Source organism: Pseudophryne corroboree, chromosome 4 (genome assembly GCF_028390025.1).
Source record: "Pseudophryne corroboree isolate aPseCor3 chromosome 4, aPseCor3.hap2, whole genome shotgun sequence".
Classification (NCBI taxonomy): domain Eukaryota; kingdom Metazoa; phylum Chordata; class Amphibia; order Anura; family Myobatrachidae; genus Pseudophryne; species Pseudophryne corroboree.
In genome coordinates, this window is record NC_086447.1 from 131372344 (window position 1) to 131399113 (window position 26770).

Below are 26770 nucleotides of genomic sequence, written 5' to 3' on the forward strand. Positions count from 1 at the left end.
CAGTGTATGCAGATAGTCTCTCTATCTGCACTGGTTAATCATTTTCTTTCACATAGAGCAACTTCTATCTCAGTAGGTCTCGAGCTCTGTCCTCGGGACCACACACAGCTCCTGTTTTCTTGTCTCCCAGCAGGTCTGCTGTGTATCACCAACTGTCACATTTTAAAAATCCACGTGTGACCTGGAAAACATGACCTGTATGGGGTCCTGAGGAGTTTGAGAACCCGTGTTCTAATCTGAATCTGCCCTTATTAAAATATTTCTGGTCCTATTTGTTTGGGTAAATAATGACCATACGTGTATATTCATTTATCACAATCCCATCCTTTCAATAAGGACTTGTGGAGTTGGATCATCCTATACCTAAATTTGATCTCTTATGTTATTATCCAGATCATTGTACACAAGGAACCAGAGAATGTAACCAACTCAAAACCGCACTACAACATGGCAAAGAGTTATCCGAATGAGAACAAGGATGCTTGGGACGTGAAACAGCTGCTGGAGGTGAGAGGGAGAGCTGGGTCCTATGTACAACAGGCCAGTGTTCCAGATGTGTCACTGTTATAGGAGAAATGCCTACTGCTTCATAATGAGTTATGCTGTGTTCCCCTGTGTAGCCCTTCATAGCGCAATAATTACACATAGTGTATGGAGGCGGCACAGCGATATTAACAGCATATGGAAATGGGAGACCTCCCTACCCTAAATATGGTTTAAAAATAAAAATGACCTGCTAATATTTTGTTACATTGTTTAGTTTAGGGACTGACTGGTGCAAACGCAGGGTTTCTGGACTCTCCAAATGTTTGATTTTAGGGCGATTGTCGTCAGCCCATGAAGGTTGCACAATTGGCATGTAACGCGCTATAGTCTGCCCCAAACAAAGTGAAGGTTATCTAATACATCAGATATATGCAGGCCCAGTAGTCACGATAAGCCACTATCCAGATTCTCTGTCTGGTGCAGTGATTGAGATCTCAGACCCACAGACACACACAGCAGACGGGTTCCTGTCTATATACAGCCAGTTAAAAGATAGACAGTCATTAGTTAGACACTATATGGTCGACAGTCAAAAGTTTGTTTTGTTTTTTCTCTGACGTTGTGGATGCTGGGAACTCCGTAAGGACCATGGGGAATAGCGGGCTCCGAAGGAGGCTGGGCACTCTAGAAAGATCTTAGACTACCTGGTGTGCACTGGCTCCTCCCACTATGACCCTCCTCCAAGCCTCAGTTAGATTTCGTGCCCGGCCGAGGTTGGATGCACACTAGGGGCTCTCCTGAGCTCTTAGAAAGAAATAGACTTAGGTTTTTTTATTTTCAGTGAGACCTGCTGGCAACAGGCTCACTGCAGCGAGGGACTAAGGGGAGAAGAAGCGAACTCGCCTGCTTGCAGCCGGATTGGGCTTCTTGGGCTACTGGACACCATTAGCTCCAGAGGGATCGACCGCAGGCCCATGCCTTGGTGTTCGGTCCCGGAGCCGCGCCGCCGTCCCCCTTACAGAGCCAGAAGCAAGAAGATGGTCCGGAAAATCGGCGGCATGAAGACTCGGTCTTCACCAAGGTAGCGCACAGCACTGCAGCTGTGCGCCATTGCTCCTCTCACACACTTCACACTCCGGTCACTGAGGGTGCAGGGCGCTGGGGGGGGGGGGCGCCCTGAGGCAGCAATAAAAACACCTTGGCTGGCAAAAATACCTCAATATATAGCCCCAGGGGCTATATATGAGGTAAATACCCCTGCCAGAATTCCATAAAAAAGCGGGAGAATAGGCCGCGGAAAAGGGGCGGAGCTATCTCCCTCAAGCACACTGGCGCCATTTTCCCTCACCGCTCCGATGGAGGGAAGCTCCCTAGCTCTCCCCTGCAGTTTACAACACAGAAAAGGGTTAAAGAGAGGGGGGGCATTTAATTTAGGCGCAGTATACATATATAAAAAAAGCAGCTATAGGGGACATAACTCAGTTAGTCCCTGCATTATATAGCGCTCTGGTGTGTGCTGGCATACTCTCACTCTGTCCCCCCAAAGGGCTTTTGTGGGTCCTGTCCTCGTTTAGAGCATTCCCTGTGTGTCTGCGGTGTGTCGGTACGGCTGTGTCGACATGTTGAATGAGGAGGCTTATATGGTGACGGAGCAGAGGCCGATATATGTGATGTAGCCCCCTGTGGGGCCGACACCAGAGTGGATGGATAGGTGAAAGGTATTAACCGACAGTGTCAACTCCTTACATAAAAGGGTGGATGACGTAACAGCTGTGGGACAGCCGGCTTCTCAGCCCGCGCCTGCCCAGGCGTCTCAAAGGCCATCAGGGGCTCAAAAACGCCCGCTCTCTCAGATGGCAGACACAGATGTCGACACGGAGTCTGACTCCAGTGTCGACAAGGTTGAGACATATACACAATCCACTAGGAACATCCGTGACTTGATCCCGGCAATAAAAAATGTGTTACACATTTCTGACATTAACCCAAGCACCTCTAAAAATGGGTTTTTAGGTTTGGGGAGAAAAAACAGGCAGTGTTTTGTTCCCCCATCAGATGAATAAATGAAGTGTGTGAAAAGCGTGGGTTCCCCCGTTTAGAAACTGGTAATTTCTAAAAAGTTACTGATGGCGTACCCTTTCCCGCCAGGAGGATAAGTTACGCTGGGAGATATACCCTAGGGTGGATAAGGCGCTCACACGGTTGTCAAAAAAGGTGGCACTGCCGTTTTAGGAACGGCCACTTTGAAGGTACCTGTTGATAAAAGACAGGAGGATATCCTGAAGTCTGTATTTACACACTCAGGTACTAGACGGAGACCTGCAGATCGTGCTGCTGCAGCGTGGTCGGTGACCCTGTCAAACATGAGAACATATTAAAGACGTCGTCTTATATATGAGGGATGCACAGAGGGATATTTTGCCGGCTGGCATCCAAAATGAATGTAATGTCCATTCTGTCAGGAGGGTATTAGGGACCTGTCACGGGACAGGTGATGCTGACTTTAAAAAGATTCTGCCTTATAAGGGTGAGGAATTATTTGGGGATGGTCTCTGGGACCTCGTATCCACAGCCACAGCTGGGAAGAAATATTTTTACCTCAGGTTTCCTCACAGACTAAGAAAGCACTGTATCAGGTACAGTCCTTTCGGCTTCAGAAAAGCAAGCGGGTCAAAGGCGTTTCCCTTCTGTACAGAGACAAGGGAAGAGGGAAAAAGCTGCACCAGTCAGCCTGCTCCCAGATTCAAAATTCTTCTCTCGCTTCCTCTGAGCCCACAGCATGACGCGGGGGCTCCACAGGTGTAGCCAGGTACGGTGGGGGGCCGTCTAAAAATTTTTTTCAGCGATAAGTGGGCTCGCTCACAGGTGGATCCCTGTTTCTTTCAAGAAGTATGTCAGGGGTACAAGCTGGAATTCGAGATATCTCCCCCCAGCCGTTTCCTAGATTATGGCTTGCCGACAACTCCCTCAGGCAGGGAGGCTGTACTAAAGGCAATTAATAAGCAGTATTCCCAACAGGTAATACTCAAGTGCCCCTACTTCAACAAGGACGGGGTTACTATTCTACACGGGTTGGGGTACCGAAACCGCATGGTTCGGTGTGACCCATTTATATTAAAATCCTTGAACACATACATAAAAAAATTCAAGTTCAAGATGGAATCGCTCGGGGCGGTTATTGCAAGCCTGGACGAGGGGGATTACATGGTATCCCAGGACATCAAGGATGCTTACCTGCATGTCCCCATTTACCATCCTCGCCAGAAGTACCTCAGATTTGTGGTACAGGATTACCATTACCAAGTCCAGACAGGACTGTACAAGGCACCGAGGGTGTTTACCGGGGTAATGGCCGAAATGATGATACTCCTTCGAAAAAAGGGAGTTTTTAATTATCCCGTACTTGGACAATCTCCTTATAAGGGCGAGGTCCAAGGAGCAGTTGCTAGTCGGGGTAGCACTATTTTGGAAAGTGCTACAACAGCAGAGTTGGATTCTAAACAGTCCAAAGTCACAGCTGGTTCCTATGACACGTCTACTGTTCCTGGGGATGGTTCTGGACACAGACCAGAAATAAGTGTTTCTCCGGGAGGAGAAAGCCAAGGAGCTGTCATCTCTAGTCAGAGACCTCCTGAAGCCAAAACAGGTATCGGTGCATCATTGCACGCGAATCCTGGGAAAAAGGGTAGCTTCCTACGAAGCAATCCCATTCGGCAGGTTCCATGCAAGAACTTTTCAGTGGGACCTGTTGGACAAGTGGTCCGGATCGCATCTTCAAATGCATCGGCTGATAACCCTGTCTCCAAGGACCAGGGTATCTCTAAAATGGTGGCTGCAGAGTGCCCATCTTAAGGAGGGCCGCAGGTTCGACATACTGAACTAGGTCCTAGTGACCATGGAGGCCAGCCTTTGAGGCTGGGGGCAGTCACACAGGGAAGAAAATTCCAAGGACTTTGGTCAAGTCAGGTGACTTCTCTACACAGGCAAGGCCTCTGCTTCAAAACCAGCCGGTACTGATCCAATCAGACAACATCACGGCGGTCGCCCATGTAAACCGACAGGGCGACACAAGAAGCAGGATGGCGATGGCAAAAGCCACAAGGATTCTCCGATGGACGGAAAATCATGTGTTAGCACTGTCAACAGTGTTCATTCCCGGAGTGGACAACTGGGAAGCTGATCTTCTCAGCAGACACGACCTCCACCCGGGAGAGTGGGGACTTCATCCAGAAGTCTTCCAAAGGATTGTACACCTTTGGGAAAGGCCACAGGTGGACATGATGGCGTCCCGCCTCAACAAAAAGCTATAAAAGATATTGCGCCAGGTCAAGGGACCCTCAGGCGATAGTTGTGGACGCTCTGGTAACACCGTGGGTGTACCAGTCGTTTTATGTGTTCCCTCCTCTGCCCCTCATACCAAAGGTATTGAGAATAATAATAAGAAGGCGAGGAGTAAGAACAATACTCGTGGTTCCGGATTGGCCAAGAAGAGCTTGGTACCCAGAACTTCAAAAAATTATATCAGAGGACCCATGGCCTCTGCCGCTCAGACAGGACCTGCGGCAGCAGGGGCCCTGTCTGTTCCAAAACTTACCGCGGCTGCGTTTGACGGCATGGCGGTTGAACGCCGGATCCTGAAGGAAAAGGGAATTCCGGAGGAAGTCATTCCTACGCTTATTAAAGCTAGGAAAGAGTTTACAGCAAATCATTATCACCGCATATGGCGGAAGTATGTTGCATGGTGTGAGGCCGAAAAGGCCCCAACAGAGGAATTTCAACTAGGTCGATTTCTGCATTTCCTGCAAGCAGGAGTGAATATGGGCCTAAAACTGGGCTCCATTAAGGTACAGATCTCGGCTCTGTCGATTTTCTTTCAAAAAGAACTAGCTTCAGTACCTGAAGTTCAGACTTTTGTAAAGGGAGTGCTGCATATTCAGCCCCCGTTTGTGCCCCCTGTGGCACCTTGGGATCTCAACGTGGTGTTGAGTTTCTTAAAATCACATTGGTTTGTACCACTAAAAACCGTGGATCTGAAATATCTCACGTGGAAGGTGGTCATGGCTTCGGCCAGGCGAGTATCAAAATTGGCGGCTTTGTCCTGTAAAAGCCCTTATCTGATTTTCCATATGGATAGGGCAGAATTGAGGACTCGTCCCCAGTTTCTCCCTAAGGTGGTGTCAGCGTTTCACCTGAACCAGCCTATTGTGGTGCCTGCGGCTACTAGGGACTTGGAGGACTCCAAGTTGTTAGACGTGGTCAGGGCCCTGAAAATATGTTTCCAGGACGGCTGGAGTCAGAAAATCTGACTCGCTGTTTATCCTATATGCACCCAACAAGCTGGATGCTCCTGCTTCTAAGCAGACTATTGCTCGTTGGATTTGTAGTACAATTCAGCTTGCACATTCTGTGGCAGGCCTGCCACAGCCAAAATCTGTCAATGCCCATTCCACGAGGAAGGTGGGCTCATCTTGGGCGGCTGCCCAAGGGGTCTCGGCTTTACAGCTTTGCCGAGCTGCTACTTGGTCAGGGGCAAACACGTTTGCAAAATTCTATAAATTTGATACCCTGGCTGAGGAGGACCTGGAGTTCTCTCATTCGGTGTTGCAGAGTCATCCGCACTCTCCCGCCCGTTTGGGAGCTTTGGTATAATCCCCATGGTACTTACGGAGTTCCCAGCATCCACTAGGACGTCAGAGAAAATAAGAATTTACTCACCGGTAATTCTATTTCTCGTAGTCCGTAGTGGATGCTGGGCGCCCGTCCCAAGTGCGGTGTATCTGCAATACTTGTACGTAGTTATTGTTAACTAAATCGGGTTATTGTTGAGCCATCTGTTGAGAGGCTCGGTTGTTTCATACTGTTAACTGGGTTTCATATCACGAGTTATACGGTGTGATTGGTGTGGCTGGTATGAGTCTTACCCGGGATTCAAAATCCTTCCTTATTGTGTACGCTCGTCCGGGCACGGTGTCCTAACTGAGGCTTGGAGGAGGGTCATAGTGGGAGGAGCCAGTGCACACCAGGTAGTCTAAGATCTTTCTAGAGTGCCCAGCCTCCTTCGGAGCCCGCTATTCCCCATGGTCCTTACGGAGTTCCCATCATCCACTACGGACTACGAGAAATAGAATTACCGGTGAGTAAATTCTTATTTTTTTTCCTGTGTTTTTTTACAACTTTGCCTCATTTACTATCCATGTCACAAACTATTACCTTTTAGTAAAGTTGTGGCAAGCGGAGCACAGCGAGCCTGAAGCGTATGGAGCCCGCGAGGGGGCGAATTTCGCCAAATTTGGGTTAAAAATGTTTAAAAACACACAAAAATAAATTATTTTTTTGGGGTGTCGGACTTTTGACCCTGTCGGATTTTTGACCCTGTCGACCATAGTGTCTAACTAATGACTATCTTTTAACGGTCTATGAGCTATACCACACCCCAGCAGACTTGGTAGGAAAACCTGCAGCCACTGGGCATGTGCAGCAGCTCCATCCTGCCTTTTATAATGCATGTAGTGGCTGCTGGTCAGGCTCTGGGGAAGGGGGGGTCTCCGGGCAATTGGTAACAACCACCCTGCGTTTACCTATGGCTGGTCATCAATAGGACACTGGTAATCATAGCATAATGTGCCACTATAAGGTTATGTGAATGTTTCTTAGTCCTAAGTATCAAAGCTCATAATGAGCAAACTGTGCTATAATTGTCTGCGCAGAGCGTGTTGGAGGTTCCTGTCCTCTGCTGGAGAGGCGATACTGTATCTGTACTCTATGCTAATGGTCAGGCCCTTTGTTGCTTGCAGCAATTCAGCCAGGACATATCTGAGAAGGCCTCCGGGGTCTGCCTCGCTCACCTTTTCACCTATCAGGACTTTGACATGGGGACGTTAGGACTTGCTTATGTCGGGTCCCACAAGCCAAACACCCATGGAGGAATCTGCCCTAAAGGTCAGAGCAAATGAGATCTTTCCTTTTATTTCAGAAGATGATTGCATTGTAGGTTGTCATGCAGAGTGCAGCACGTGTAAATAACATGGTGTGTGGTTAAATTAGTAGAGAAGTGTTCTTATATTTTTACTGAATATGGAATAAATTTGAAATGTCTCGATAGAGGCCTTTTATGAATGTTAAATGATTTCATTGTATTGTAGTCGGTGATTGAGCATGTATAAATACAGCTGCGGTGATATTATCACCTGGCTGAGGAGCATCACAGAGCTAGTTTTACATTAGTCCAAGACCTTGTGCCATAGTTATGTCCATTTAGCTCTGTCTACATCGGTATTGTGTGGCCAGGAATTTCCCGGTTTCTGTCCGCCGTTGTCCGATCTCTTTATAATATTAATACTGTCTATATGTAATGGCTGTTGATGCAGGCTTGTAGTAGTACTACAGCATACTTTCCCCATACATTGTGAGTCAGATCATGGGGGCAATTCCATGCATGTTTCCATAGATAGAAAATGCCTGTGACTCCTATAGCTCTGTTGTACTCTATTGGTGATGACGCATCTGCCTCTTTTCTCTTTCAGCTTACAAAAGCGAAGCATCACAGAAAGCGATCTATTTAAACACTGGACTGACGAGCACAAAAAACTATGGAAAAACCATCCTTACAAAGGTATAACCAGAACCAGTTTAGAAAAGGTATTGCTGCTTGCAGTTTTCTGCATGGAATTCATGATAACTATTATAAATACCCCTATTCTATCTGTACTAATTAAGCTATAAAAATCTGATGTTAGTGAGCCCTTAAATATAGCCTTATATATGGTCATGTCATGTGTAAAGCTTAAGGTTGTGATGTTTGGTGGCTCCAAGCTACATAGGTCTACAGTGCAATGCATAACAATGACACTCTGGGATTTCCTCCTTACAGGAAGCAGACCTAGTTACTACACATGAGCTGGGCCATAATTTTGGATCTGAGCATGATCCTGACAGCATGGAGGCCTGTGCTCCCAGCGAGGACCGTGGGGGGAAGTATGTGATGTACCCTATAGCCGTGAGTGGAGACCACCAAAACAATAAGGTGCGGATCATTTGTATAGACTTGCTCAAGGTGTAGTCTTTTCGTCATACTATTTGTTCCTTTCCAGATGTAGGTAGAGTTCTGCTCAACTGAAAGTTATTGTGCTGCGTCTCACACCTCCAGGCAGATGTACATAAAGACCTTCACTTACATTTAAATGGACATTGACAGCAAAACGTTTTATTTTTCTATAAAATGTGGCTTTGTTCCATGCAGACTTCCATAGTGCTTCGTGTACAGACTCATTCGCACACAGATATACAAGTGTGGCATATCAAATTAATTAGCACAGTCTCCTGGCGCGTCCTAGTTGCATATCCAATTAGAGGTGAAACAACATTGGGTGCAAAACAAGGCAGTTTTTCGCATTTTTTCCCCAACATTTTGTCGGCCACCAAGGCATTAAACTTCTTGAGGGCAGTATGGAAGGCCCCTCCTCGCCTATACCCAGCCTGCCACAGGCCACAGAGACTCGGGGTCATTCAGATCTGATTGTAGATGTGCTAAATTTAGCAAATCTACAATCAGTTACTCAAACTTGCGGGGGGACGCCCAGAACAGGGCTAGTCCGCCCCGCATGTCTGGTCCAACCCCCCTCCCCCCGCACAGGTGCGAAAGCTTTAGAGCAGGATGACTATATAGCCTCCTTGGATGTCCAGGATGCATATTTGCACGTACCATTCAGGACAGTCACCGGACTGGTTTGTGATTCAGAAAAAGCATTAGCAATTTCGGGCATTACCCTTCGGACTCTCCACAGCACCGAGGGTCTTAGCCATGGTGATTGCGGTGATGACAGCCCACCTTCAGTTGCAAGGGGTCTGTGTTCGTAAATATCTCGACAACCTCTTTCTAATGGCACAAACTCGGGCCACTCTTCAGGAGCCCATCAATCTCACCCTGTCCGCTCTTCAGTCACATGGGTGGCTGATAAATTGGCGCAAATCCAACCTGACTCCGCCTCAGAGCATGGTCCACCTGGGAGCCCTCTTGGACACAAGAGTACAGAGAGTCTTCCTTCCAGACATCAAACTGAGATCCTTACAGCAGCTGATCCAGAAATTCCTGGTCAGCGAACTGTTTCCATTCATTTCTGCATGCGCCTCTTGGGAAAGATGGTCTCATGCTTTGAGATGGTGGAGTATGCTCCGTTCCATTCCAGACCATTGCAACTGGAACTCCTAAGGAGTTGGAATCACTTCCCTCTACATCTTAAGTCGCAATTGGTCATTCTGTTCAAAGACACGTGTCTGTCTCCTTCTGTGGTGGCTCCAGACATCTCCCCTAAACCAGGGCTGTCCCTTCCTCATTCTGGATTGTGTTATACTCACGACGGATGCCAGTCTTCGGGGTTGGAGAGCAGTGATAGAGGTTCATTCCTTTCAGGGTCACTGGACAAATCAGGAGAGCTAGCTTTCCATCAAAGTTCTCGAACTGCGAGCAGTATTCAAGGCACTCTCAGGCAGGTCTCTTACCACATCACAACCAAGTAAAAGATCAGTCCGACAATGCGACAACTGTCGCCTACATCACCCATCCGGAAGGGACTTGCTGTTGAGCAGCCATGAAGGAAGTCGGCAACATTCTAAGGTGGGCAGAGGAATTTCATCAAGCTCTGTCCGCAGTGTACTTCCCGGGTCTTCTGAATTGGGAAGCCGATTTTCTCAGCAGGCAGGACTACTATTCAGGAGAATGGTCTCTTAACCCCGAAGTCTTCAACATGTTGGTCAATCGCAGGGGTCATCCACAGATGGATCTCTTTGCCTCCCGCCGCAACCACAAACTTCCTCGCTACGGAGCGCGGACGAGATCCAGGAGTGTCCTCGTTGACGCCGTGGCAGTCCCTTGGACCTTTTTCAGATTGTTTATCCATTTCCTCCAAGTGCCCTTCTACTAAGAGTTCTTCACAAGTTGAAGTTAGAGGGTGTAACAGCCATTCTGCTCGCTCCAGACTGGCCGAAAAAAGGTCTTGGTACACAGATCTTCTGGGTCTGTCGGTTGCACCCCCATTGCGACTTCCTCTGCAACCAGACATGCTGTCACAGGGACCGTATCTGCATCCAGATCTACGCTGTCTGTTTTTGTTAGTTTGGTTATTGAGAGGTCGGTCTTAAAGGCAAGAGGTTTCTAAGAGCAGGTTGTTTCCAACATAATCTCTGCTAGGAAACGCTCCACCGTTAGGATCTATTACAGAGTTTGTAGCACTTACTTCAAATGCTGTGCTACACATCATTTGGAACCTCTCCAACATCGCCTATTCAGGTTGTTGTCCTTCTTACAGCCGGGATTGGACCCTGGCCTCTACGTTTTGGCTACTCTAAAAGTACAAGTCTCTTTCCAATGCCGAATGGCTCAGTACTCAGCGGTTCCAACGTTGCTGCAGGGGGTACTTCATATACAGCCTCCCTATGTCCCACCTGCTCATCTGTGGGACTTGTCCTTAGTCCTCCAGTCACTACAAAGAGATCCATTTGAACCATTGGATGACATTGATCTTCACTGGCTTACCTGGAAGACCGTTTTCCTTTTGGCTATTGCCTCGGCGCACCGGGTTTCTGACTTAGCTCTGTCCCACAGATCTCCTCCTTTCTTAATTTTTCACCTGGACCATGCAGTGCTCCACACACGCCTAGATTACCTAGGCCTTTTCGCAAGACTGATTCCTTGTTTGTCCTTTTATGACAAACATAAGCAAGGCTGGTCAGCCTCCAAACAAACCATTGCACGATGGTTGTGGGTGACTATTCGCCAGGCTTATCTGTTAGATGGGAAGTCGCTAAAGAGAAGCAGCAATTACCAGAAACAAGTTATCCGAACTTGTACAAGAATTTAGGCCACTAGAGTATGATAATCAGTCCTTGCGCCAATCTTTTGTTTCAATAAGAAAAGTCCATGTAATAATCAACCATATGCTCCATATACCTCCACTCTGTCTCAGGATGCACAATGGTTCATGCAAAGAAATAACACAAATAAAAACCCTAATAAGAATTTTACTTTGATTTAGGCTTGAAAGTGGAAAGGTGGAAGTTGCAGACTCCTCACCAAGGGAACCTCCCGAATGTTGTGATGGGTTCTATTTCAATCACCAAACATACCACTGTATTATGTGTGATTATGCATGGATGTTCACATTTACGCATAAGCACATAAGGGCTAGATAACCAGGTATCCAATAAGCAATCCTATCATGATGTGTACTGATTAGCTGATACTCACACTTTCTCATTCTTGAAAACAGCTGATCTATGCATGTAAAGGTTTCTTTTCATCCCATGCGTCCATTTCCTCACCAAACATATGGATAAAAATGGAAACTTCTCATAGTGCAGAAGTCAAAACTTTTTAATATACTATAAACAGAAAATGTGGAATAGCCTGCGTACCAGAATGATGTAGATATATGGGATCACAGACAAACTGCAGCAGTGCAGATGAAAACCGGGTATATGTGCGGCTGCAGGATGTACAGGACCCAACTGGCAATACGAAAGAGGCGATCTCCTGGTCACTTCTCTGACATGTTTCGAAATAACAGGTGTCTTTTTCAAGGTGAAGTGACTATAGGAGAGCAGGGAGTTTAAATCCCTGAACACCGGAAATGTAGATACCGGAAGTCCGTTCCCGGCATAGCAAGTAATATACTTGGTAATAAATGTTACTATTATGAACACCCGCCAACTGAACCCCCACGAGCACTCGCAAGGGAACATGTGTAGTGAGATGGAGGATGGCGGCGGGACGCTGCTGTAAAACAAGCAGCATAATTCTGTTCCTTGGTTAGTAAAGTTATTATACCATGTGGCTCTTAGCCAGTTGAAGCTCCAATTGGCTAAAAGTCACATGGTATAATACATATAGTTTCTGCTGCCACTTGTCAGCCACTGACTGAAAACAACTAGTTGCCCCTTTTTATTATCCTCAATTATATCTAGAATTTGGTATATGCAGCATATGGAATTTATGACCTGTATTCTTAAGAATTCCTCCAAATTATTTGCTAAGGTTTGGGCCCAAGGCTCACTTCACGAAACACGCCCTCCCCATTTGAGTTAGGAGGAGATCCCTCATCCTTTAGATTGGTGTTCACCTACCAAGAATTCAGTCCTCTATCTTCTCTTATATTGTGGTCTGCCTTTCCTCTTCTTTCTCTTTGTACAGCCACACCGTTTCCTTTTTGCGGCGCTCCCGTCCCCCCAAAAAAAACTATAAAAGTGGTCACTATGCTCTACTTACTTGTTTATTACTACAGACTGTTATACAGTATTCATACCTATTATATACTCATTTATATGTCGCTGTAATTATTTAATTTTCTCTTACGTCCTAGAGGATACTGGGGTTCCACTTAGTACCATAAGGTATAGACTGGTTTACTAGGAGTCATGGGCACTTTAAGAATTTAATAGTGTGGGCTGGCTCCTCCCTCTATGCCCCTCCTACCAGACTCTGTTTAGAAAATGTGCCTGGAGGAGCCGGTCACGTTTATGGAAGCTCCTGAAGAGTTTTCTGCATTTATTTTATAGGTTTGTTATTTTCAGGCAGGGCTGGTTGGCACCAGCCTACTTGATTTGTGAGACTTAAGTGGGGAGAACGGCCCAACCTCTTGAAGGGTTAATGGTCCCGTTCCCCGCTGACAGGACACTGAGCTCCTGAGGGAACTATTCGCAAGCCCCACCACGGCAAGCGTACATTCCCGCAGCACGCCGCCACCCTTAACAGAGCCAGAAGAATGAAGAGTGGTGAGTACTAAGCCGGCGTCCCGGCTAGCGGGTCGCCGGCCATTATGGAGGCATGAGGGTACGGAGATGCACGGCTTCTAACTGGGGCGGAATGCGTCTCCAGACACCGTACACAGCTGCGTGTCAGTACACTGTACACAGTACCCACACTGACAAAAACAGCCTTAAAACGGTTTTCTCTCCATTTTAAGCAGCAGATTACCTCAGCCAGTATAAAAAAAAGCGGGAAGACCGCGTGCCATTGAAGGGAAGGGGCCTTCACCATGAGCGGATCCAGCAGCTCACCAGCACCATTTTCCCTCTGCAGGGACGCTGACTGACAGGGACGCGCAACTCCTCCGGAGAGACTCCAGATTACCTCAGCAGGGGTCATAGCAGGGGGTGAGCGATTTATTAGTGTACTAAATCCCCTGTCAGGGTTTCTTAGTCTGCGACCCGGCTAAGCTTGGCATTAGCGATAAGGGCGCGGTGGGGGCTGACTCCATAGAACTCTGTCTCTCTGAAGGGCTCATTGTGGGTTAATTGTGCTTAACCTTTTCCTGTGTGTGTGCAGTCACATTTACATAATGTCAGGCAAAGAGTGTGTTTCTTGTACAGTGGAGTGTTCCTCTTCACCACGGGACTCACTACTGGGTACTCAGGGCAGTGCACCCAGAATAGCGGGGCTGAACCGGAGTGGGTTAATTCCATGAAGGGAATGATCTCAAATATTTCAACAAAACTATCCCGCAATTAGAAAGAGATGCAATACTTAAGACAGACTGTGGATGAGTTTATGAATAGAGACTCTGTCCCCAAACCAGCGTCTTAATCCCCTCCCATTTGTCCGCAAAAACGATCTCTGGCCCATATCCTGCAGTCTGACTCTGACGCCGACGAGTCAGACATGGAGTGAGGGTGAGGTGGATTTGGAGGTGGGGGGGATGCTACTCTGTCACAGGGAATAGAGACTCTTATAGAAGCTATCAGAGATGTTCTGCAAATTCCTGATAAGGTGTCAGAGTGTGAGGAATCTTATTGTAATGTAAAAAAGAAGTCCTCAGTCACTTTTCCTGCGTCAAAGGAATTGAATACCCTGTTTGAAGAACCGTGGGTTAATCCTGATAAGACATTTTAAATCCCTAAAAGGTTGCTCTCATCTTTTCCTTTTCCTCTGGAGGATAGGAAAAAATGGGGAAAATCCACTGATAGTGGACACATCAGTCTTTAGGCTGTCACGAAAAATTGTATTGCCTGTCCCTGGTGCAGCCTCTCTAAAAGATACGGCTGATTGTAAAATTGAGACTACACTCAAATCATTGTACACAGCTGCTGGGGTGGCCCAGAGACCCACTATTGCATGTGCGTGGATCACAAAAGCCATTGCTAAAATGGTCATGTAACCTAATTGAAGGGTTAGATTCCTTGTCTATGGGGGGGATGTTTTACTCCTGCAGCATATACAGGACTCTGCAAACTTTATAGTGGAAGCCATAAAAGAGAGAGGCTTGCTTAATGTACGCACCACCACTATGGCAGTGTCAGCACTCAGGGGCTTGTGGCTACGCCAGTAGACTGCTGATGCGGACTCCAGGAAAGGCGTGGAAGGCCTACCATTCACAGAAGAGGCCTTGTTTGGAGACTAACTAGACAAATGGATCTCCAAAGATACTGCGGGTAAGTTTATGTATCTTCCTTCCGCAGCTCACCCAGCCAGGAAAACTTATTCAGCTTCAAATTCACAGTCCTTTTGGACAGCCAAGTTTAAAGGAAAATCAAGAGGTAAACCACGCAAACCAGCAACTGCAGGTGCTCAGGAACAGAGCTCAGGCTCTGCTTCCTCAAAGCCTTCAGCATGACGGTGGACCGCGACGCCTGGAAGACTATCACATGGGAGCTGACTAAAATTCTTCAGTCACATCTGGTCAAGTTCGTGCCGGGATCCCTGGGTCATAGATCTTATTTCCCAGGGCTACAGACTGGAGTTCCAAATCAAGCTTACTAGCTTCACAAGAGGCAAGTATAACTTTACAGCAGTCCATCCAAAAACTGTTAATGACTCAAGTCATTGTTCCAGTTCCACCTCATCTGCACAACAAGGGGTACTATTCCAACTTGTTTGTAGTACCGAAACCAGAGGGTTTGGTACGACCTAGTCTGAACCTCAAATCCGTGAACCTGTACTTACGGGTGTTCAAGATGGAGTCTCTGAGAGCGGTGATCCCAGGTCTGGAGGACGGAGAATTCCTAGTGTCTCTGGATATCAAGGATGCGTACCTTCACATTCCAATCTGGCCGCCTCATCAGGCTTATCTACGGTTTACACTGCAGGACTGTCACTACCAGTTCCAGTCCCTGCCATTTGGTCTCTCCACAGCACCGAGGGTGTTTACCAAAGTGATGGCAGAGATGATGTTTATACTCCGCAAGCAGGGAGTGAACATACTTCCGTACCTGGACGATCTTCTGATAAAGGCGCCGTCCAGGGAGAGGTTGCTGGACAGCATTGGTCTCTCATCCAAACTTCTCCAGGATCACGGGTGGATTCTGAACCTGCCGAAATCTCACCTAGTAAATGATACTGGACACGGAGTTGCAGAAAGTGTTCCTTCCGTTGGAAAAGGCATTGGTGATCCAGTCAATGGTTCGGGATGTCCTGAAGCCATCCCGGATATAAGTGCATCTATGCATTCGCCTTCTGGAGAAAATGGTGTCCTCTTATGAGGCGCTTCAATACGGAAGGTTTCATGCAAGACCCTTCCAACTCGATCTGTTGGACAAATGGTCTGGATCGCATCTTCACATGCGCCAGAGGATCCGTCTGTCGCCAAAAGCCAGGATCTCCCATTTGTGGTGGCTACAGATTTCTCACCTCGTCGAGGGTCGGAGGTTTGGATTTCAGGACTGGATCCTGTTGACCACGGACGCAAGCCTCAGAGGTTGGGGAGCAGTCACCCAGGGGGTGCAGTTTAAAGGAAGATGGTCAAGTCAGGAAGTCATCCTTCCAATCCAACATTCTAGAACTCAGGGCCATATACAGCGCCCTTCTGCAGGCCTCTTATCCTCTTCATGATCGGGCCATTCAGGTCCAGTCGGACAATGTGACGTACATCAACCGACATGGCGGAACGAAAAGCAGAGCAGCAATGTCAGAGGTATCAAGAATTCTTTGGGCAGGAAAAAAACCGCTGTGGCGTTGTCAGTGGTCTTCATTCTGGGAGTAGACAACTGTGAAGCAGACTTCCTTAGCAGACACGACCTGCCCCCCGGGGAGTGGGGCCTTCACCCGGAAGTGTTCAGGTGCTTGACACATTGGTGGGGATGTCTACAAATCGACATGATGGCCTCTCGTCTCAACAAGAAGCTCAAGTGATATTGTTCCAGGTCGAGAGACCAACAGGCAGTGGCGGTGGACACTGATGACTCCATGGGTCTATCAGATGGTGTACATGTCTCCTCCACTTCCTCTGATCCCAAGAATTCTCAAAAGAATAAAAAGGGAAAAGGTTCAAGCAATACTCATTGCTCCAGACTGGCCAAGAAGTGCCTGGTACGCGGACCTTCTGGAGATGCTCCTCGAAGATCCGTGGCCTCTACCTCTTCGCGAGGATCTTCTGCAACAGGGCCCGTTCGTCTACCAGGACTTACCATGGCTACGTTTGACGGCATGGAAGCTGAACGGCTGATTCTAGCCAGAAGAGTGATACCTAACAAAGTTATCCCGACTGTTATCCAAGCCAGGAAGGGGGTAACGTCTAAACATTACCACCGTATTTGGAAGAAATACGTCTCTTGGTGCGAGAGCAGAACTTATTCTGCGGCGGAATTTCACCTGGGAAGTTTCCTGCTCTTTCTGCAGGCAGGTGTGGATGTGGGCCTACATCTGGGCTCCATAAAAGTCCAGATTTCAGCCTTGTCCATTTTTTTTTCAGAAACAATTGGCTTGTCTCACTGAGGTCCAGACGTTTTTGAAAGAGGTTCTGCACATCTAACCTCCCATTGTGCCTCCTACGGCACCTTGGGATCTCAATTTGGTGCTGCAGTTCGTCCAATTGGACTGGTTTGAACCATTACAGGAGGTGGACGTAAGATATCTTACGTGGAAGACCGTCAAACTGTTGGCCTTGGCTTCAACAAGACGTGTGTCGGAGCTGGGGGCTTTGCCTCGTAAGAGCCCCTATTTAATTTTCCATGAGGTCAGAGTTGAACTCTGAACTCGTCAGCAATTTCTTCCGAAAGTGGTGTCTGCATTTCACATCAACTAACCTATTGTGGTTCTGGTTATCACCGACACGTCCGCTACTTCAAAGTCTTTGGATGTTGTGAGGGCTTTGAAGGTATACGTAAAGTGGACAGCTCGTCACAGGAAATCCGACTCGCTGTTCGTTGTATATGATCCCAATAAAATTGGGTGTCCTGCTTCAAAGCAGACAGTTGCACGCTGCATCAGGCTCGCTATCCAGCATGCTTATTCCACGGCAGGTTTGCGGGTTCCAGGATCTGTACAGGCCCACTCTACTCGTAAGGTGGGTTCTTCCTGGGCGGCTGTCCGGGCTGTCTCTGCTTTACAGCTCTGCCGAGCGGCTACTTGGTCTGGTTCGAACACATTTGCTAAGTTCTACAAGTACGATACTTTGGCCTCTGAGGACCTTCCGTTTGGTCAGTCAGTTCTGCAGGAACCTCAGCACTCTCCCACCTGGTTTGGGAGCTTTGGTACTTCCCCATGGTACTAAATGGAACCCCAGTATCCTCTAGGACGTAAGAGAAAATTTTAATTACCTACCGGTAAATCCTTTTCTCGTAGTCCGTAGAGGATACTGGGAGCCCACCCTGTGCTTCGTTTTTCCTGCATTGTTACTTGGTTAAGTATTGTTGGTTCAGCTGTTGCTGTTCCTGTTTAAAGTTGGGTTAGCATAGCTTTCCTCTGTTTTGTGTGTGCTGGTTCGGAATCTCGCCACTATCTTTATCTATCCTTCTCTCAAAGTATGTCAGTCTCCTCGGGCACAGTTTCCTAGACTGAGTCTGGTAGGAGAGGCATAGAGGGAGGAGCCAGCCCACACTATCAAATTCTTAAAGTGCCCATGGCTCCTAGTGGACCCGTCTATACCCCATGGTACTAAATGGAACCCCAGTATCCTCTACGGAATACAAGAAAAGGATAAGCAGTTGCTGACTCTCAAGCTTTTCAGGAACAGAGCATTTTGTCCTCCCCCCTTCGTGACTTTGTATCGCCGGCGCCATGTGTCTCCTCTGTGAGGGGTGAATTTCCAATAATCATATCACCCCTTTTAACACAACACAATAGTACTTAGAGTACTAATACAGCGCTAGCAAATGAAACTATGCAGACAGGTGAAAAGGATTAGTCAAAAAAAATTTTGACTAATCCTTTTCACCTGTCTGCATAGTTTCATTTGCTAGCGCTGTATTAGTACTCTAAGTACTATTGTGTTGTGTGTATAGTTTTGGAGTGACTTCCAAGGTTTTACAGCTGCTCAGGAGAACCAGTTCTATCAAGCGCGTGGCATACCCACTCTTTTGAGTGAGGAAAGGTTCATTTGGTCATTGCATCACCCCTTTTAACCCCTATGTGGGTGGAATTAAAAAAAAAAAAAAAAAAACCTTTCTTAGTGGGTGTCTGCGTCACAAAGGCAAGCTACTGTCCAAAAGTCCTTATGGTTCAGGAGATATTGTGATGAGTTGGTGGTATTTGCTATATCACACACTACCGCTGAACCGTGGATATCACTGAAACCTGCACTGTTAGTGTTCCTTGGGGACCGTGGTTGGGCATGCCTGCCTTAGATTGTTTTTGTAAATATCTATGTATTGATACTGTTTTTGTAATTAATATTGTGAGGACTGTGAGTCTTCTTTCGCCCAAAATGTGTATACAGTGCTTTTTGTGGTGGTACTGAGGGGTACAGAGTACTGACACTCTCTTGTTTTGTTTTTTTTGTTTGTCTAATTTTTATTGCTAATGACTAGTTCCAGGATCAAGAAGAAATCAGTGGAATAATTTTCAAAAAGTATAAAATGGGCATCTGCAGAGTATGGAAGCTGCTATAAATCTTTGTTGTTCCTATAACTTTAGGAGAGTACCTTTTTTTTTTTTTTTTTTTTTTTTTTGTGGCTACAAAATTAATGTTGAAGATGTAGCTGCTCAGTCTGTATTAGTGCATCCTGATTGTATGTGTCCCCCCGTTCACTTATCCCCTCAGATGTTCTCTAGTTGCAGCAGAGAGTCTATCCTGCGTACACTGATGAGCAAGGCTTCCATCTGTTTCAAAGAGCGCAACAACAAGGTGTGCGGTAACTCCAGAGTGGATGAAGGGGAGGATTGTGACCCAGGCTTGCTGCACCAACACGAGGATCCTTGCTGCACCTCTGACTGCAAGTTTAGAAGTACAGCAAAATGCAGGTCAGTGGAATAAGGGCCATCAAACTGACTACAGCTGAATGGCGGCTGAAGGTTGTACACACAACTTGCCACTAGGTCATTCTTCCCACCTGTTGTATAACAGGCAGCTTGGCACACATAAAAATGTTTCCCGGGAGAGATGGAAATTTATAGGACAGAAAGAAACAGAGTAGCAAACTGAGATGTCAGGGTCCATAGGCATCCACAGGGATGACCTTGGGGTATGATGGTGGAGACCAGGGGCAGGGCATCAAACAGTTAAGCTTTTAAAGTTCCCAAGATGGACTGGTCCTTCTCCCTCATACCCTTGCCCACAGCTCAGGCTCTTCAGTTGTTTGAGTATGGTGCCAGCAGGAGCTGATCACCATTTAAACCAGTGATGGCTAACCTTGACACTCCAGCTGTTGTTGAACTACACATCCCAGCATGCCCTGCATCAGTTTTAGCATGGCCAAATAGCAAAACTGTAGCAGGGCATGCTGGGATGTGTAGTTCAACAACAGCTGGAGTGTCAAGGTTAGCCATCACTGATTTAAACAATGGGGTGGCTTTATGCAGCCCAAGCTTTTACTTTGATTTGTTTTATTTTAGTGTTTTTGCAATTGAGCAGCTAACGCTAGGCAGTCCTTTGGATGCCAGTGCTGCTGTTCTAACGCCCCGCTGGGGCAGCGACTTCAGCCACGACATGGAACTTTCGGCAGGGACCTTGTACAGTCTTTATTAGCAGGGGCATGCAGTGGTACTCCAGACTGCAACCGGAGCATGTGGCGCAGGTAAGACTGCTCCCGCTAGCGGTTAGAGTCAGCAAAGGGAGGTCAGCGCTTCCTCAGCAGCCCCTCCCCTAGCCCAGGGCACCATTCCGCTGAGGTCTTCTTGCCCTGAGCTGCTCCTCCTCCACCAGCCTCCCATTGTGAGACACTGGCAGCCATTTTCAGCACTGCACAGGTCTCTGGAAACACTGGGTCCAGTCTTCCTGTATACCTCTTCCCTAAGTAAGGTTATACACAGCGCTATTTCTTCCCAAGCCACTGCAGCTGAGTAGTTGAACTTAGTGCTTATTACAGTTAAATTGTGATTTCTGCTTTGTATGTGCCTTATGCTAGTTCTGCTGCTTGCTTTTCTTTATGTCAAATATATAGCTTTCCCAATGTCGCTCTATAACCCTAAGATACGTGGTGTGTACAGGGTTCTCTGTGCTCCACATTACAGTGATCTGTATTTGTGTGGACCTACTGGGGTATATGTATTATAGCAGCACACATCGTGCCACGGTAACACTTCCTGCTTCGCCTCATTACTGAGGCGAAGCAGGAAGGGACATCGACAATGTCTATAAACATCTTGTGCTTTCGCTCCCCCCCTCCGGCGATGCCCCCTGAGCACACAGCGCATCAGCTTAGTGCTGATGCGCTGTGTCCCTGCCTGATGGGATCTCGCTACTCACGCAATATCACCAGCGCAGTCTGGAGCAGACACCCGCCACAGCCAGGAACAGGTCTGTCCCTGCTGTGGTGTACGAGCATCCATACCATGCAGCTATCGAAATCATACATTGCCCGCGCATATTGGCCTGTTAACTTTTAGATAGCAGCGCTGCTAATGACAGGGGCGCATATTGCCCCTGTCACTGGATAATCACCGCGGCTATCATACATGGGCGGTTAGCGGTATAGCACACACAACATGCGCTGATACTTTTTTCCTCCCATATCCACAGGTCTTACATTTACCCCACTGTTTTGTGTTGCACACTATGAATTGCCATATTATGTGTTTATCTTTCCCTGCAACTATGTCTGGCAAGGGAACAAAACAATCTGTAGCCCCTACACTGGTGTCCTGTAGGACCTGTTCAGCAGGTTTATCTCAACAGGATGTATTGCAAGATGGTCAGTGTTTTCTCTTGTTATTCCCAACTGGCCAGTCAGCCCCTCCAGCTCCAGCACAAGGCTGCTTCTTCCCAGATGCTGGCAAAAATTGCGGACCATACTACAGCCCTGGCACTCGCTCCCCCTATGGGATTGCCACACCAGTTACCACAACAGGTACATCCGGCTATACCGGTCCTGCCTGTCTCTCCTCCATGGATGGACATGTTCTCTGCTTCTGTGCAGAGTCTAGCATCCTCTTCTGCCTTTCACCATATGTTGCAGGGCCAAGGACCCCTGCTTACTACTACTACTACCACCACCACCACCACCACCAAGCTTACTGTGCCATCCTCGCAGTCTACGCCACTGTCAGATTTTGAGGAATCCTCTGGTGAGGCAGACTGTTTGTTTGTTTGTTTTGTTTGTTTATTTAGTTGCAGTTTCTTATATAGCGCAGCAAAATTCCGTTGCGCTTTACAATTTGAAATAACAATAACAAACTGGGTGATAACAAACAGTCATAGAGGTAGGAAGACCCTGCTCGCAAGCTTACAATCTATAGGGAAATAGGCATGTGTACACAAGGAAAGGTGCTATCTATTGCATAGAATGAGAAGACATATGAGGATATGTGGGGACTGTACAGAGTGGATGTAATTTGATAGGAAGATTTATGAAAGTTATGTGGGCGGTTCTGGAATTTGATATGCTTGCCTAAAGAGGTGAGTTTTCAGGGAACGCTTGAAGGTTTGGAGACTAGAGGAGAGTCTTATTGTGCCTGGTAAGGCATTCCACAGAGTGGGTGCAGCCCGATGAAAGTCCTGCGATCGTGAGTGGGAGTGAGTAATGAGTGTAGATGAGACGCAGGTCTTGTGAAGAGCGAAGAGGTCGAGTTGGGAGATATTTTGAGATAAGCAAAGTGATGTACGTTGGTGTAGTTTGGTTAATGGCCTTGTGTGTGAGTAAAAGTAATTTATATTGAATGCGGTAGAGTACAGGTAACCAAAGGAGGGACTGACAGAGTGGATCTTCAGACGATGAACATCTAGCGAGGAAGATGAGCCTCGCCGCTGCATTCAGAATGGATTGTAGTGGTGAGAGTCTCGTTTTGGGAAGACCTGTTAGGAGACTATTGCAATAATCAATGCGGGAGATAATGAGAGCGTGGATTAGAGTTTTAGCAATGTCTTGTGTAAGGTATGGTCGTATTTTGGATATGTTTTTTAGATGCATGTAACATGATCTTGAGACAGATTGAATGTGGGGAACAAAGGACAGATCAGAGTCAAGGATGACACCTAGGCAGCGAGCTTGTGGGGTAGAGATATCAGGTTGGTACCTACTATTGGCCGGTGGAAATATAATTAACTCTGTCTTTGAAATATTCAGTTTGAGGTGGCGAGATGTCATCCAGGATGAAATGGCAGAAAGGCATTCAGTGACACGGTCCAGTACAGATAGGAACAAGTCAGGGGAGGATGGGTAGATTTGAGTATCATCTGCGTACTGATGATACTGAAAACCAAAAGAGCTGATTAGTTTAGCAAGAGTTGAGGTATAGATAGAGAAAAGCAGAGGACCCAAGACTGAGCCTTGCGGTACTCCAACTGAAAGAGGTAGCGAAGAGGAGGTAGATTCATAGAAGCGAACACTGAAGGAGCGATTAGATAGGAACCAAGAAAGGGCTGTGTCTTTAAGACCTAGGGATTGTAGTGTCTGTATGAGAAGAGAGTGGTCTACAGTGTCAAATGCAGCAGATAGATCTAGAAGAATAAGTAGTGAGTAGTGGCCTTTAGACTTCGTAGTGACCAAATCATTAACCACTTTAGTCAGTGCTGTCTCTGCGGAATGTTGGGAACGGAAGCCTGACTGAAGTGGGTCCAACAAAGTGTATGAGTTAAGAAAGCGTGAGTCGAGTGTAGGCAAGTCTCTCAAGTAGCTAAGAGAGACAAGGGAGCTGAGAGATAGGGCGGTAGTTTGAAAGAGAGTTAGGGTCAGAATTTTGTTTTTTTTAAATGGAAGTTATCACTGCATGCTTGAAGAGTGAAGGAAAAATACCAGTAGAGAGAGATTACAGATGTTAGTTAAGGCAGGGATGAGCACCAGGGACAGAGCTTTACTTATTTGTGAGGATGAGAAGAGTTATGATACTTCATTTTCATTTGTGAGATCAAATGAAGAAAGAGTGCCAGAGGGTTCAGGTAAAGAACGGAGCAGGTCACTGGCTGCCGAAGAGCATACCATTTCATCTCGGATCTTATCAATCTTCTCCTTGAAGTAGGAAGCAAGATCCTGTGCCTTGATAGTGGCTGGTGGGGTAGGTGCGGGAGGATTCAGAAGTGATTTAAATGTTTTAAAGAGTCGTTTTGGGTTAGAGGCTTGAACAGAGATAAGAGTTTGGAAATATGTTTGTTTGGCAATGTCCAGGGCATTTTTATAAGAATGGTAGACAGTCTTATATGTGAGGAAGTCACTTGACATACAAGATTTACGCCACTGACGTTCAAGTTTTCGTGTGAGTTTTTGTAGTTGTCTTGTTAATTTGGAGTGCCATGGTTGACATCTAGGCCTACGTGGAGTGCGATGGGTAGCTGGAGCCACTTCATCAAGTGCTAGTTCTAGAGTCTCATTAAGACCATGCAAATCTATCTGATGCTGATTCTCCCTCTGGGGAGGAAGAGGTTCAAACAAAGAGGAAGGGGGGGTGCAAATCCCCACCCCCAAATTCCCTTCCGCACACTGAAAATTACCTGTAACCATCCCTGAATCTATCTGGTAATAAAATTCAGAGAATTCGTCACAAATGTTTGCAAACACATGTTTAGCTGCTGGCCACTTCACGGCTTCTCTGATACAGCAGTCCTAACTACTTGATAGCAGTGCCCACATTGGGCCATGTAATTTGTCACAGTACGCCTCATAATAAAGGCCATTACTAAAACAGTTCCAGACTGAGAGCTAACTTAGAGGTTCAGTCTAGATTGAATGTAGCTGCTTTAGTGAGAGCGGTTAAATTCACTCTTCAATTGTAAAATGAAGAACCAGCACCTAAAGCCAAAAGACACACCTGTAAATGCGAGACGGTAGTGGTGGCGTAATTCCCCCACTCCGATCACTTCGCTGATGCCATGGGCAAACTGTGGAAGGCTCCTAGCAAGAAATTCCATGTCCCTAAAAGGTTAAGTTCGTTTTACCCTCCCCCCTCCCAATAGTGAATGTCCATGTGACACGCTTGGTGAAGAGCTCAACTTTACCTATCCCTGCAGCATCTTCCCTGAAGGAACTGCTAGATAGACAGTTGGATGCGTGTCTTAAATCTTTATACTCTTTTACTGGAGCTACTTCTCGCCCGGCAGCGGCCTGGGTGGCTAAGGCTATAGAAAGCTGGGCAGATGCCTTACAAAACAGTTTCCCCTCAGGCGCTACCCGGTAACAATTGTCATACATTGCCAAGATCAGAGAGGCAGATTTTTTTATTGGGAAAGCGCCCCTGGATACTGCTCTCCTATCCTCCAAGGCTTTGGCTACCTCAGTTGTGGCCCTCTGCATTGTTTGGCTTCACTCATGGGAGGCTGACTCGGACTCTAAAAAGGCCCTGAAAGCTTTCCTGTATGCTGGGGAATGTTTTTTTGGCCCGGAGCTGGACAAAATTCTCACTAACCTGGCAGCCTGTGAAATGGCTTGCCTTCCCTCAGCCTCCTGTACATGGCCTAAGACTTCCTCCTTTCGGTCCTTTCGCCCCCAGGGTAAGGCCAGGGGTCAGTCCTTTCCTAGACTGTCACACTCAACAAATGCCTCTAAACCCAAAACCAAACAGGCCTGGGTTGCTAGGTGTCCAACCACCAAGCCCGATGATAAACCCTCAGCCTGATGGGGCGGACTACCTCCTGGGGGATCCCGGGCTGGGAGGCTGACTTCTTTAGTTCGCCCATTCTTGGCTTCTGATAACAGATGCCTGGGTGCAGAAAGTGGTCTCTCACGGGTACCATCTCTCCTTCCTGAGGCGTCCTCCCCGACAATATTTTCATACAAGCACTTCCGCAGACCTCAGCAAAGTCAAGGCTCTATGGACAGCTATTCACTCCATACTACAGTCAGGTGTGATTTTCCTGTCCCCATGTCTCAACGGGGCACAGGCTTTTACTGAACACTCTCTTTGGTTCAGAAAGCCAATGGTTCTCATCGGCCCATCCTCATTCTCTGGTTACTGAACAAGTATCTCAGAATGCCCAGGTTTCATATGAAAACACTCCACTCCATTGTACTGGCTATGCCGCCTGGGAACTTTATGGTCTCCCTGGATATACAGGACTCTTACCTACATGTCCCTATAGTGCCTTCTCCTCAGCAGTACCGCCGGTATTCTGTCCTGCATCAGCATTTCCAGTTTCGAGCTCTGTCCTTTTGGCCTTTCCACGGCTCTGCAGGTATTTACCAAACTCATAGCGGTAATGGCGGCTCAGCTTCGTCATCAGAAAATCAGAATACTCCCTTACATGAACGACCTACTCATTCTGGTACACTCTCAGGAGGTCCTCAACCACCATCTTCAGGTGACCATAACATTCCTTCAGGGTCACGGTTAGCTAATCAACTGGAACAAGTCCTCCCTAATCCCCTCTGAGGATGGTACATCTCAGAGCTCTGCTAGATACTCTGGTACAATGCATTTTCCTTCCTCAGGACATGAAAGCGACACTGCACCTACGAGTACGCAAGTTGCTTCACAGACGCAGGGTTTCCATTCACTCTGCAATGCAGACCCCGGACTCCACGGTATCCACCTTCGACATGGTGAAATACGCTCCGTTCCACTCCAGGCCTCTACAATGCCTGATCCTCACCAGGTGGAATTGACAACCCACACAGTTCAAATCTCGGACAATGGTACTCCTTCCGGACATTCAGATTTTCCTCTTGTTGTGGTTGCAAACCTCCAACCTGAACAGGGGTTGTCCATTCTGGATTACATACTGGGTTCTTCTCACTACAGATGTTGGCCTCCGCGGGTGGGGAGCTGTCACAGGTAATCGTACATTTCAGGGCTGTTGGACCTGGCCGAAAAGGGGTTTCCCAATCAACGTCCTGGAACTTCGGGCTATGTACAGAGCCCTCACTCTGTCACAGGACCTTCTTCAAAGTTATCCTGTCTAAGGCCAGTCAGACAACGCCACGACAGTGACTTATCTTACTCACCAGGGAGGCCCTCGCAGTGCCTCAGCAATGGCAGAAGTGGCACAGATTCTTG

General features: G+C 47.2%; 1 protein-coding gene across 3 annotated transcripts in view; it reads left to right on the plus strand.

Annotated features, from left to right (window-relative positions):
• Positions 1-26770, plus strand: part of ADAM17 (ADAM metallopeptidase domain 17) — a 214795-nt gene that overhangs the window by 119600 nt on the left and 68425 nt on the right. For all 3 annotated transcript variants that reach the window (XM_063915438.1, XM_063915437.1, XM_063915436.1), the window contains exons 9-13: positions 394-507; positions 7281-7425; positions 8010-8098; positions 8357-8509; positions 19452-19651. In XM_063915438.1, coding sequence (XP_063771508.1) covers positions 394-507; positions 7281-7425; positions 8010-8098; positions 8357-8509; positions 19452-19651 — 701 coding nt within the window. The remainder of the gene's footprint in view (positions 1-393; positions 508-7280; positions 7426-8009; positions 8099-8356; positions 8510-19451; positions 19652-26770) is intronic.